The sequence below is a fragment of the Pecten maximus genome, chromosome 7 (genome assembly GCF_902652985.1).
Source record: "Pecten maximus chromosome 7, xPecMax1.1, whole genome shotgun sequence".
NCBI classification, from domain to species: Eukaryota; Metazoa; Mollusca; class Bivalvia; order Pectinida; family Pectinidae; genus Pecten; species Pecten maximus.
Genome location: NC_047021.1, coordinates 40,428,592 through 40,443,493, shown reverse-complemented (window position 1 = coordinate 40,443,493; position 14,902 = coordinate 40,428,592). Strand labels below are relative to the sequence as shown.

At 34.6% G+C, this 14,902-nt stretch overlaps 1 protein-coding gene across 1 annotated transcript in view; it reads right to left on the bottom strand.

The window, feature by feature from the left end:
• Window positions 1–258: 258 nt before the first annotated feature.
• LOC117330841 (major facilitator superfamily domain-containing protein 4A-like) overlaps window positions 259–14,902 on the bottom strand; it is a 67,438-nt gene continuing 52,794 nt past the window's right edge. The window contains exons 7-11 of the mRNA XM_033889365.1: window positions 10,829–10,909; window positions 7,556–7,703; window positions 5,123–5,193; window positions 3,385–3,502; window positions 259–3,219 (exon numbers count right to left, since the gene is read on the bottom strand). Of these exons, the coding sequence (XP_033745256.1) occupies window positions 2,996–3,219; window positions 3,385–3,502; window positions 5,123–5,193; window positions 7,556–7,703; window positions 10,829–10,909 (642 nt within the window). The 3' untranslated portion in view covers window positions 259–2,995. The remainder of the gene's footprint in view (window positions 3,220–3,384; window positions 3,503–5,122; window positions 5,194–7,555; window positions 7,704–10,828; window positions 10,910–14,902) is intronic.

The window sequence follows — 14,902 nt, the reverse complement described above, 5'->3', positions numbered from 1 at the left end:
TCTTGATTCTGAAATTCGTCGTGTATTGGGTTTTTCCGCGTCTTTAATTAGCAATACAAACGACACCGGATACAGAAATTAACCAATGAAAAATTCAACATGGTTTCCCACTTCCGGTCCTGTGTGAGCGGAGCGCGGCCCTGGCGGATAGTAGAGAACTAAGGGAGGGAACCAGTCTACGATGTAACTATGCGTTGCCGATATAAATTACCAATGATGTCATTGGGAAATGTATATAAGTAATAACAAAATAATCAATTGATGACGTCATGAATTTATTCGATGCAGAAAGTGAAAGACTTCATAAATAAATAATTACGATGGCATCACACGACGTTGAAATCCATCAATGGAGCATTGTTGTAGTAAAATGGAAACATTGAATGGTACAACAGACATTGTCTATCTTTTAAACTTAAAATCGTACTGATAAGGTGGGAAACCTGAAACTATTACAAGCTTGGAACAATGAAATGGAAACTAGATACATTATTGTAGTTTATGGAGATAAAGAAATATCAAAGTTTAAAAAAAAAACAAAGGAAATTTTGAGAAACTAATTTTAGAAATAAGAGAATAATGCATTAATGGAATATTTTCAGTTCAATATTTCATATTTTCAGCACAATATTTCAACGAAGTTAAACATAACTTTGCAAGATTTTCAACTTTCCAATTTGTTATATAACAAAACTTGTGATATACGAAAATACTAATTTAAGCGCCTTCGGTGTTAAAGCATTGTACTAATTACAGTTTGGCATGCTAATCAATTTGTGGATGCAATAATTCATTAATTTGTGAATCTATTGCTAGTTGTTGATGCACCAAAATTTTATCACGTTTACAGAATTCTAAGGATACACTTGTAATATTGCGTTAATAACTAATGATAACTTAACGTTAGTATCAGAGTGTATTGTTATAGCGATAAACTGGTTTTATAATTACTTCTAATATTTTTGAAAAATGATGCGAAAAGCCAAAGCATAATAAAAATGCAGAGTTCTTTGTTACAGAACATGTTCGTGCACATTTTTAAGCAATTGGTCCACATAACAATGATTTATAACACATAACATTTTGTTTTAAATTGAAAAAAAAGTCTTAATGTCGTTTTCGTCATAAAATTTGTTATAAATGATAAAATGATATTTTGTTAACAAAAGCGAAAATCGTCATAGTTCAACAAGACATCATACGACAAGAAAACAGATAGCCAAGCAAGACACGTGAGTTCTACGGATGTACTTTTTATACATTGTATATTGGAATTATTGCCAACCAACTGACACACACACAAAACAACAAATATCTATCTGTCACTTCATAACAAACTCAATAAATAAAACAGCGACCCTTTGTAGCACACACAAGTAACAGTAAAAACTCTGTCCCTTCATTCTCGACTCAAGTGCTATATTTTCATATCTTTCCATTCCACATTTTAACAAATTGTCTTGCAAAAAGGATAGGGCATCAGGCAAAGCCTTTGTCAGCCTTCTCCTTATAATTTCAGTATGATACAGTCATTTAAAATATCAAACAAACATATAAGCAATACATACAGTACTTTATTTTAATCAAGTTGTAAGCGTATTATTTAATCTGTAGTGTTTCATATACCAGTTAATAGTTTAGGTGTTGTGCTTAGTCGGCGATATCTCTTCACCAGACCGGGCAATTGTGTCAACAGCTGTATGATGAAGCTGTGTAGTTCTCCGTAAAACTGTTCCTTATATGTCAAATTCTTTATCCTCCAACCATCATAGCACACATATAGAATAAAAGTACTTAGTTTTTACACGAGTTTCCATTTCATTTTAGTTGCATACAATATATAAAAACCAATATTCCTTTTACCGAGCTTCTTATGATATACATTTTGTAAAATGAAACAGTTTAGACAAGTTTCAGAAATTTTAACAGAAACGGATGTACAATTCTGGTAATTTCAAAAAACAAAATATCTTGTAAACAAGCATATTTTATCAATCTTTATCAGCTATGATGCATAATAAAAACATAAAATACCGATGTCCTCTTTATATTCATCTCTTTCTGATAACGTCATAAAAGATGTGACGTCATGCAGTTATGACGTCACGACTTAAATGAGAATGCACAGCTATTCATAATTGATAAATTGTATATAATTACACTGCAAACAAGATATGTGATTAATTGCACTCTAATTAATCCATCAACGACAACGTCCAGAGATTCAAACATCATAATGAACATCGACATACTTGCTATACAGCAATTCTATCAATCATTTTGTCGGTATCAGCGAGTACCAATTGTAAAATAAAAGCAGTATGTAAATCACTCTACTCACGCTAGAAAATAATATTTGAGTTAAAATGAGGACCCATCCAAATATCTTTCTTTATTGTTGTTATCAGATCGTCATTAAATTTGAAATACAATCTTATCAATCCATCCCGAATTCCAGTTCTCGCAAATAAAGCTTTGAAGTTATGTTCGTGAAGAAAATAACATATACGCCAAAAATAGTGATTAACAGTATATAATAAAAGAAACTTGATAAAATAAAATATCACAGAAAATCAACAAACCGTCTCTTTAATATACATAGAACTTATTTTGTTATTCTGAAAGAGAGGCAAGAACAAAGGGGGATAACTCTAGTATAACTGTTGGAACAATCCTAGCAAAATACCTAAATATTCCAATCATAACAATTATATTTTAACAATAGAATAACATCCTATATTTTCACACTTAGCAACAATAACAATGTCTCAAAATCAAGCTATTTTTCATACATCTGATAAAAAGCGTATTGCTAAATTGACACGTTATAGCAGCTTCTAAATTCTTCCAGGCATTAAAACAGAATTTCTTTTAGTGAAGAATAGCTCATCAATTAAAATTAATTTTAGAAACGATGCTTGAACAAACCAATGCAATGAAATATGTTCAGTTTGGAATGTTTTTCACTACAAGTTCTGCTGTAGATACATGTATATCAGTGCATGGCGTTCCTGGTCGTGTCGGGGAGATAACTCCTGGTGTCATAGTCTGTAGGTGGCCTCGTGAAGGGGTCCAGCTCCATCTTATCCGTACCTTCCGGTACTCCATCCTCTGCCATGTGTGAGTAGTATTTAACTGCGGCCGGTTTGATGAGAGTTGTCTCCCCTCCTTTACGCTTTTTGTATCCCGGCATCCACAGGAAAGACTCCATGCCATGTTCTTTACAAAAATACATACAAAATAGAATAAATAGATATAAAAACAACTGATAAATTATCCTACCCTCTGAAGATAAATGAAGGACCTTCAATGCAGTAAATGTCCTTATGAGAACACTGAAACCATCAAAAAACAACAAAAACAACAACAACAACAATATCTTACCTTGATACTTATGTGTGCCGCGTCCTATCGCATATAGTCCCCAGTAAAACAACATGGCGATTGACACGATGACCAAACAAAATACCAGGAAACTGGGCGGTCCGAACGACACAAACAGCTACAGGAAAAAATAACATTTATCAAATATAGGTAGGAGCTTTTTTTTATTCATAACTCATGCTTCAAAATAATATCCATTACTACATAGTATATGGAGTCTTGTAACTAATAACGAAGGTATGGTCCTATATAGGTACTGGATCCTTAAAGAATGATGTTTGCTGAATGCCTATTGCTAGATTTTTTCTTGCTTATTACTCATACTTCAAAATGTTCATTACTGCATAATATATAGGGTCTAATAAGTAATAACGACGGTTTGGTTTGTTTTTGTTTAACGCCCTATTAACAGCCAGGGTCATTTAAGGACGTGTCAGGTTTTGGAGGTGGAGGAAAGCCGGAGTACCCGGAGAAAAACCACCGGCCTACGGTCAGTACTTTGCAACTGCCCCACGTAGGTTTCGAACTCGCAATCCAGTGGTGGAGGGCTAGTGTTAAAGTGTCGGTACACCTTAACCACTCGGCCACCGCGGCCCCGGTATGGTCCAAAGTAGGTACTGGACCATTAAAGAAAAATGATTGCTGGATGCGTATTACTAGAATAGAAAAATGGTCATATAGTGATAACGAATGTTTGAGACAACCGGCCCATTTATCACGACACAAGAAACTTATAAACTATCATATAGAGACATAGAACATTGAACGGTAACACCAGTTTAGATGTGTTAATGATATTTTCGGTCGATAATTCATTCGACGAATTCCTATCGTTATTAATCAGAAAACATCTTAGGTGGCGTACAGATGAATATAAATAAAAAGCCCAATACAACGTTTATATGTATATGACCCTTAAATGGACTGATCGATAACAGTCAAATGATTTATAATTTTGGGTGAATGACTGAAAAAATGTTTCATAAATTCAGAGGTGCAGCATCTATACCAGCAACCATATCTATCACATGTGAATTGAGAAGGATTATCTTTTTATGTCCAAGCATAGAACAACAGAAATAACTATAACGCAACTTCAGGTCTAGGTCACTGTCTTAAAGTCTACCCTGCAAGTAGGGTGTAAGGGTTGTGCCTGCTGCCTCCATTGCATGATTTATGAGAGGTGACTAAATTTGGGATCTTACATTTTCCCCTCATTCTAAACAATTTGTTTCGTTTAAATGTTTCGTTGGACACTGCCTAACTTTTGCCTTTTAGTCAGGCGTTCGTCCTTGTGACTTTGGCTTTTGGGTTCCGTCCCCTGGCCAGGACATATCGGAGCCTATGAAAATGCTAGTTTCTGCTCCTGCCTTAGCTACCAGCATTTTGAGAGTAGGATGACTGGTTCGCCTGTTGTCAGTAGAATGTGACATCGTTGGCTGTGGTGCTGGGTGTCTTTAGCAGTATGTTTCAGTGAGGGCGCACTATAAGGTCGGCATCAAACATGAATATACCGCAGTCTCCAAATCACGCCCTTAAATGACCTTAACTATTTTGGTAGGACGTTAAGCAGGACAAAACTAAACTAAGATCTGAAAGTAGCTTAATCAGTTGAGAAAGCCAGCATAACCAAAACGTACGCCATCCTGACGTTATACCATCACCAGATTAAGCTTAGAGTTACAATCATTGTGCCGGGTGTCACACCTCCCCGCATCAGATATATGGTCCAACTTACATTTCCTACAATGACTGGACATAGAGTCTCCCCCAAGGCTGCACATACCACCAGGCAAGAGGCAACGGATGCTGGAAAATGATAAATACAATTACGTAATAACGATATTCATGACTATGTTCCCCCTTTGAAAATCAGCATAGATTTACTACACTAAATATTTATTAAATGTTTATATCAAAATAATCATGCTTTTATATTTACTGAATTTCGATAATTGTATGAAACAACAAGATACCGATTTTTGCATATTATAAAATCCATCATATATATAAATATGGCGTAAAATCTGTAATTATCAGCAACACTTTGTAGAAGTTGTTTGGTAGAAGCACGCTGTTTAGGATGCATTTTTTGTGTGGGTTTTTTTTTTTTTTTTAGTTCCGAAGGAGAAATAAAATTGGTATTTCCACCAAAACCATTTAGATTCCCTACCAGTTGTCATTTCCCCAAATGAATTATTACGTCACTGTCTGACTGAGAGATTCACATCAATTTCCTACAATTTGCGATGATTGCACTACTTTATTTCAGTAACGCTGATCGCCTGCCTTCACAGACAGCTTTTGATCGTCCACAGTTGAATTCGTGACTTCGTCGCAGCAGAACGGATAAAGGCCATTCGTAATAAAAGGCCAGTCCAATGCTACTCTTAAAACCTGTCTATACCCTGTCGACAAACATAAATTATCTAGTGGCAATTTTCAGAGACAGAACCACCAAAAGATCTGACAGGAATACAAAGGTATTTAGGTATTGCAAAGACGCCACTTCAAGAATGCATAACAAATCTATAATGATAAGACCTTTATATGATTCAAATGTCAGGAATTAGTTGTAGAAAGGTTTCACATAACTAATTATTTTACCATGTGTTATTACCAAAGTCTCAGTCCCCCCAATCGCTTATTTGAAGTTCAAAAGATGTGAAATTTATAGTCAATTAAAAGTTTAAAGTTTTTGCTACCTGAAAAAAGATGTTATTGGATAGGTTTAATGGCATATAAGAGCACACCAGTACTCGAAACATAGTAAACAGATATCTACAGAATACTGGGGAACCCCCACCTGGGGAATTTCCTCTTTTGTAGACATACAATCCTACGTCATTCCATTTCAGTAGAAGAGTATATTTCTTATTTTCAAATCGCAAGACCCTATTCTTTATTCTCGAATACAGAAAGTACTCATTTCCTACGTTATTTACCCAGGGAAATAGCTACAAAGCTAAGAACCACATTTTCTTCAATAGGGAAACAGCAGCTGATTAACTGAATTAGTTGTGTAAGACTTAGAATGGCGTACAGTTTTCGACGATGCAACTTTTCTTGTGCAGACGATAATTTCACAAAATATGGTAAAAAGAAAAAAATACTTCTCAATTTATGTTTAAAAAAAAGTCATTACAAATTATAGTTGACATCTCATTTTATTAAGATAGTAAATCAATCGTTAATCAGTTGATCATGTCCCATAAACGTATATTTCAGTAAATGATTTCGAACCGCATATTTCTTATATGATTTTGCAGTAAACATTATACTTCAATTCCACACGAAAAGACAATTGGGTTTGGACTAACTATCATTATTCCTCTCCAGACAGAGACGGATATTTCCCACCGCTTTTGTGATGAAAGCATCACAATTCCACACTTTATTAGCGTTATCAAATATCATCCTTTATATTTTTTGACGCACGCATATCGTTTGCGTTGGCCGGATGAATTAGGGAGTATAAGCTAAGGAGAAAAGTAATCAATAATGACATTATCTGAAGACTAGGCCCCTTGATCCACAGGGAATACAAACCACAGATTAAAAAAATGTAAAAAATAACCTACCGGACTGACACTTACTACGTTACCCACAATTTACATACATTGTGTATTAAGAAATATATGCAAAATTCACATGATCGATGATAGAAATTGGTACCAATCTTTGATTTATAGTCTGTATGATTTTTCATTCAAGCCCCACTACCATTTGTTTCTATATTTACATGCGTAAGACAAATCCCTTAATGGTTTCCACTACTAAATGGATTTGATTGCTTGTTATCATGCAATCAACGTTTGTTCCTGAAATGGAATGCCCGAGCATCATTCCTTTCTAAACCATTGTACCCTTTCTCTTTCCTTTTCCTGCTCATGTTATACGTATATTTGACACTTTTTGACACAAGTTTGTGAGTACTGTTCAATAGCTTTTCTATAAACACAGGGAGACGATTGACATAAATATTATGTTCTTGTTTATGACTCATTTCATTGCTTTGTATAATGTGTGTACTATTGCAATTAACAACAATAAAATGAAGTTTAAACCATACATGTCTTTGAGTTAATTTTAAGTTTTGTCTAGTCTACTGTTTGTTGTACTTCATATCTATAAAGAGGAACAGCACACAATGAGTTCATTCTATACATACGGGTAATTTTGATATATTGCTCCGCCATTGACATGCACGATGGTGACATACTACTGATGAATAGGCCAATGATGCACGTGCCCACGTATACGACGGTGTGGTCTGTCCGGCATATCAACGTCAGTAGTAAGGCGATACCAGATCCTATCTGTAAACAAATACAACAATGACTTTATCTTTATGCTTTACCAGATCCTACAAGACAATGTATGTAAGCAAATACAACGATGATTTTATCTTTATGCTCTTTACCAGACCCTTAAAGACATTACCAGATCCTTAAAGACATTATCTATAAACAGATACAACAATGACTACGTTTTTGTATGTTCTTTCAGCTCCTACAAAACATTATCTGTAAACAAATACAACAATGACTTTATCTTTATGCTTTACCAGATCATACAAGACAATTTGTGTAAACAAAGTCAACACTGACAGTATGCTTTACCAGCTACTACAAGACAATTTCTGTAAACAAATACAATGATGACTTCATCTTTATGCTTTGCCAGATCCTAGAGGACTTAATCTGTAAACAAATACAATGATGACTTTATCTTTATGCTTTGCCAGATCCTAGAGGACTTAATCTGTAAACAAATACAATGATGACTTCATCTTTATGCTTTGCCAGATCCTAGAGGACTTAATCTGTAAACAAATACAATGATGACTTTATCTTTATGCTTTACCAGATCCTACAAAACATTATATGTAAACACATTACTGAACAAGTAAGTAAAACATGTAATGGTGATGCTTCATAGAGAGCTCCTTGTTCCTGCACCAGAAATCTGCTATCATTCCCAACTTCTATACCTAATCATATCGGGTTATGATTAAAGAAACATGTCCCATTCAAAAAAAAAACGTTCAACATATCCATGTAAACACATTCATCAACAAGGTCAGAATCGAGACCATGCCAGAATATTTCCTTTTAAACACCAACAGGGAATAATTCTCACTGATAAATCTATAAGCGATTTGTCATTTGGATACATAACATGTCACATGTCATGTTTTACCGTGTCATAACTACGCACTCATAAAGGTAAGTATGCATAATTAATATAACATGCATTGTTCGTGATTAGTCGTGTGTGCTGATGTCGGAAAACAATGGATTCTCAATAAGTATGACAAGTACCCCGACCAGAAGCGATATGACTGAACTGGTTCAAAATTGACATATCTGATATGAGGGGTAGGTAAATATTGCCTGGTATCCCCCATAGACTTACTGAACTGTGTATTGGTCCATAACAATGTACTTTAAAATTCCGTAGGCACTGTCACCTCACAATTTATAATAACGACGCAATTTGCAATAAAAATGGGTTAAGGGAAGCATAGCTCCCAATCCCTAGAATCAGGAACCCTGTTTGAAAGAAGTAAGATCTGCAGGGGCCGGTTGTGAAGTCTTCGCACATTAACACCGAATCAAAACGGTTCTAACTTTAAACTCCGTGATTGACGGTACAGTTTGATATAGATTATTTCATTACATAATGCGTCTGATTTTCCTTAACTATAGGAATAAGCTACATTTCGAACTATTACACGGGTAAAATGACTATTGTACGGTCACGGACGAACTATTGAACACCTGTGACGTTTCCGAATTTAGTCCTACCCTTTTAAGCGTCTAAGTCACTCTGGTGTCAAACCTGTCAGACGACAGTGTGCTATGCCTACAGGAAAGTCGAGATTTCAGTGATTCTAAGTTTGTTTTAGTGATTATGTAATAAAACAAGTGTATCATGGGTGTCTGTGTTATAGTCCAGGATATTGGACCCTCGGTACTGGTAATCGACCGATATTTTTCGGCCACGTGCAATTTCGCCAGTACCTGGTGTCAAACATTTTTGACTAAATAAAAACACAAAAAATACTCTTAGAATTAAAAAAGATCCTACTTAAGATATTAGACTGCCATGAAATATTCTAGCAATGATGCATTTTATATCAACTAGATTGTCATAGATCAGATAAACTATCGTTCTAGAATTTCCCTGATAATACAAAATGTATATGACGGTATTATCCTTTCTCGACCACTAAAAGGCCGAAAGGCCGTGATAGGATGTTTACCCCAATAATAATAAGCCTCTCTCAAAGACTTGATTTTGATGGTGTTTATCAACATGTGTTAAAGAGCACGCTGATACTGGCCTGATTCATTACATTACTCCTGTCTAATGTCCACTACTTTGGCCTTGTGAGAAATTTGCTTATTATCTCTAACATGAAGGAAACATTTCTGACAAGAACATTAATATATTGCCATGGTATGGAAGCAGAAATCTATTCTTATACACAAATTCATTTGAAGGTAGTGTTGAATTTCTTATTAACGTTTTGAAAATATAAAATCGATTTCATGTGTTCGCAGTGGTTATGTAGCATGACTGCATGAAAACGTGAAAAAAAAAAATTGATGTCATGCTCAAAACTTAACGACATAGTAGGTATCTTACCGTTCTGTAATATTTTGCATTTATCATTATAACCACACAACAGTTAATAGTTTCGGGAAATCACTTTTTTATTTTATATACCAGAAATATATTCATAAGTCAAAAACAAAAAGTATAAAGCATAAACGCTGTTATTTGGCTAGCTCGACTGTTTTGGCCTGATAGACCGAAAAGTATTAGCTAAACAATGTACTACAGTAACTAAACAATGTACTAACTAAACAATGTACTAACTAAACAATGTACTAGCTAAACTATGTACTAACTAAACATTGTACTAACTAAACTATGTACTAACTAAACAATGTACCAACTAAACTATGTACCAACTAAACAATGTACTAGCTAAACTATGTACTAACTAAACTATGTACTACTAAACAATGTACTAACTAAATTATGTACTAACTAAACTATGTACTAAATAAACAATGTACTAACTAAACAATAAGAAAAAACTACTTTAAACGTACTTCATTTCACGCGCTCCAATTTTACCACGAAAACAAATTTAAGCAGATCAGCGGCATGATGAATTAGCGCAGCAAAAATGGTTGCCATAGAAACCAATGTAGATAAACTACAATTAGCGGAATCATAATTTAGCGGAATGCTTCCAGCGCGAAATCGCTAAAATAAGATTACCGCAAAAATAAGATTACCACAAAAATAAGATTACCACTGAAATAAGATAACCACTAAAATATGTACGTTTACAGTAGCAGATACTGACATGGCCTCCATATTCTATACAAACAGTTAAAATAGATAAATAGTGAACTGTACTTACTATATTACAAAGCAGCATGAATGCGGGAGTAAACCGTGTGGCTATTCCGATGGATAAAAGTCGCCCCAAGGCAAACAGGCCCTACAATAGGAAAGGGGATATGGATCAAATTGTACATGTATGATGTAATATTTCACTGTGCCTTTTATCATGCATTTACACCCTGGTACATTTCTGTCATTGTATGTTGACGCTACAATACATTCTTTGTATGTTGACGCTACAATACATTCTTTGTATGTTGACGCTACAATACATTCTTTATATGTTGACGCTACAATACACTTTGTCTTTATTTGTTGACGCTACAATACACTTTGTCTTTATATGGTGACGCTACAATACACTTTGTCTTTATATGTGGACGCTACAATACACTTTGTCTTTATATATTGACGCTACAATACACTTTGTCTTTATATGTTGACGCTACAATACATTCTTTGTATGTTGACGCTACAATACACTTTGTCTTTATATGTTGACGCTACAATACATTCTTTGTATGTTGACGCTACAATACACTTTGTCTTTATATGTTGACGCTACAATACGCTTTGTCTTTATATGTTGACGCTACAATACACTTTGTCTTTATATGTTGACACTACAATACATTCTTTGTATGTTGACGCTACAATACATTCTTTGTATGGTGACGCTACAATACACTTTGTCTTTATATGTTGACGCTACAATACACTTTGTCTTTATATGTTGACGCTACAATACACTTTGTCTTTATATGTTGACGCTACAATACAGTTTGTCTTTATATGTTGATGCTACAATACATTCTTTGTATGTTGACGCTACAATACACTTTGTCTTTATATGTGGACGCTACAATACACTTTGTCTTTATTTGTTGACGCTACAATACACTTTGTCTTTATATGGTGACGCTACAATACACTTTGTCTTTATATGTGGACGCTACAATACACTTTGTCTTTATATGTTGACGCTACAATACACTTTGTCTTTATATGTTGACGCTACAATACATTCTTTGTATGTTGACGCTACAATACACTTTGTCTTTATATGTTGACGCTACAATACATTCTTTGTATGTTGACGCTACAATACACTTTGTCTTTATATGTTGACGCTACAATACGCTTTGTCTTTATATGTTGACGCTACAATACACTTTGTCTTTATATGTTGACGCTACAATACACTTTGTCTTTATATGTTGACGCTACAATACATTCTTTGTATGTTGACGCTACAATACACTTTGTCTTTATATGTTGACGCTACAATACACTTTGTCTTTATATGTTGACGCTACAATACAATTTGTCTTTATATGTTGACGCTACAATACATTCTTTGTATGTTGACGCTACAATACACTTTGTCTTTATATGTTGCACTACAATACATTCTTTGTATGTTGACGCTACAATACACTTTGTCTGTATATGTTGACGCTACAATACATTCTTTGTATGGTGACGCTACAATACACTTTGTCTTTATATGTTGACACTACAATACATTCTTTGTATGTTGACGCTACAATACATTCTTTGTATGGTGACGCTACAATACACTTTGTCTTTATATGTTGACGCTACAATACACTTTGTCTTTATATGTTGACGCTACAATACACTTTGTCTTTATATGTTGACGCTACAATACAGTTTGTCTTTATATGTTGATGCTACAATACATTCTTTGTATGTTGACGCTACAATACACTTTGTCTTTATATGTGGACGCTACAATACACTTTGTCTTTATTTGTTGACGCTACAATACACTTTGTCTTTATATGGTGACGCTACAATACACTTTGTCTTTATATGTGGACGCTACAATACATTCTTTGTATGTTGACGCTACAATACACTTTGTCTTTATATGTTGACGCTACAATACATTCTTTGTATGTTGACGCTACAATACACTTTGTCTTTATATGTTGACGCTACAATACGCTTTGTCTTTATATGTTGACGCTACAATACACTTTGTCTTTATATGTTGACGCTACAATACACTTTGTCTTTATATGTTGACGCTACAATACATTCTTTGTATGTTGACGCTACAATACACTTTGTCTTTATATGTTGACGCTACAATACACTTTGTCTTTATATGTTGACGCTACAATACAATTTGTCTTTATATGTTGACGCTACAATACATTCTTTGTATGTTGACGCTACAATACACTTTGTCTTTATATGTTGACGCTACAATACATTCTTTGTATGTTGACGCTACAATTCACTTTGTCTGTATATGTTGACGCTACAATACATTCTTTGTATGGTGACGCTACAATACACTTTGTCTTTATATGTTGACGCTACAATACACTTTGTCTTTATATGTTGACGCTACAATACACTTTGTCTTTATATGTTGACGCTACAATACATTCTTTGTATGTTGACGCTACAATACATTTTGTCTTTGTACATAATGTATGTTGACGCTACAATATGCATTTATGGCCCTGGATGCAAGGTAATATGAAGGTTTGTTTACCCGAAGGTATCATTCAAATTACCCTGCACCCAGGGCCATAAATTGTTTATTATACCGAAAAACAATCAGTAATGATGATGCTCAAAAATAAACTGAAGATATGAAATATCATTTTTATCACAACCCCTGTGATCCCGGTCGCTCAATTGATAGATTCCAGGTCAAGGTGTTATTGACAGTTTCTTTTAGAAACTCTTGGAAACAGTTGGTGTGTACATTTGTCGATATTTTCGTGTTCTGAGCAATCTTGTTTTGCAGAATTTTATCTATTTCTGCTTCTTCGACTGCACTAAAATGTTTGCGTTACTGTTCGTCTGCCATTTGTAAATAACTGGAAGGGAGACAAGTCCTCGCAACAGAATGTGGGGGTCGCCATGGGGCACGCGGTCCAGGGAGATATGATATTTGTCTCCCTGGCTCACGCGCCTCAGGGAGATATGATGGTTTATCCCCTTCCACGTGATGCGTTTCGGCTAATCACAGGCACTGTTATAAACATGAGGTATAATAATACATTTTGTCTTTGTATGTTGACGCTACAATACATTCTGTCTTTGTATGTTGACGCTACAATACATTCTGTCTTTGTATGTTGACGCTACAATACATTCTGTCTTTGTATGTTGACGCTACAATACATTCTGTCTTTGTATGTTGACGCTACAATACATTCTGTCTTTGTATGTTGACGCTACAATACATTCTGTCTTTGCATGTTGACGCTACATTACATTTGGTCTACGCTACTCTAGATTTTTCGGTATAGCCGTATAATATTCTTTCGGCCCCGGATATGATGCGACAGGTGGCGTTACTGGTCAAGCTGAAGTATGTGATTGGTCAATTATACATTCAATCAAAGTACTGAAAGTACTGTGGCGCTAAAACTCTTGTGCAATTTTATCAGTTGACAATGTTTTACACGTTTTTTCGGCATAGCCGTATAATATTCTTTTGGCACCGGATATGACGCGACAGGTGGCGTTACTGGTCAAGATGAAGTATGTGATTGGTCAATGTAACGGTAGATGCAAAATGTAGATATGCAGTTAAAAACGAAACAAAGTTAAGATTGAATGCAAGCTGAATAAGTGGGTGTATCTTTTCAAATGACACATTAATAAAATTATATTCCTGATTCGGATGCAGTCTTATTATCACCAAAAATGACTCAAACCGATATAATTTTGTTATCCGTGCTGAAATGCATTAGTTCGTTAATTTATTTCAATAGCAGATTTACATTATAATCACCAGCATTAAAACTATGCCGTTTATCTTTTTTTTTTTAAATATTTCTTGTTTCACTTTGACGCTTTTCAACGATTCGCCTTTGTGTGTTAATACTACAACGCATTTTGTTTTTGTGTATTGACGCTGTTGTACATTAATATTTTGTTTGTTGATAAGGTTGTCTATTTCGTCATCTTGTGTAGACTATGGTGTATTTTGTCCTGATGTGTAAACCCTTTTATGTATTTTGTTTTGATGTGTTAATTATATTATGTATTTCGTCCTGATGTGTAGAAACTATCATGTTTTTTGTCCTACTGTGTAAAT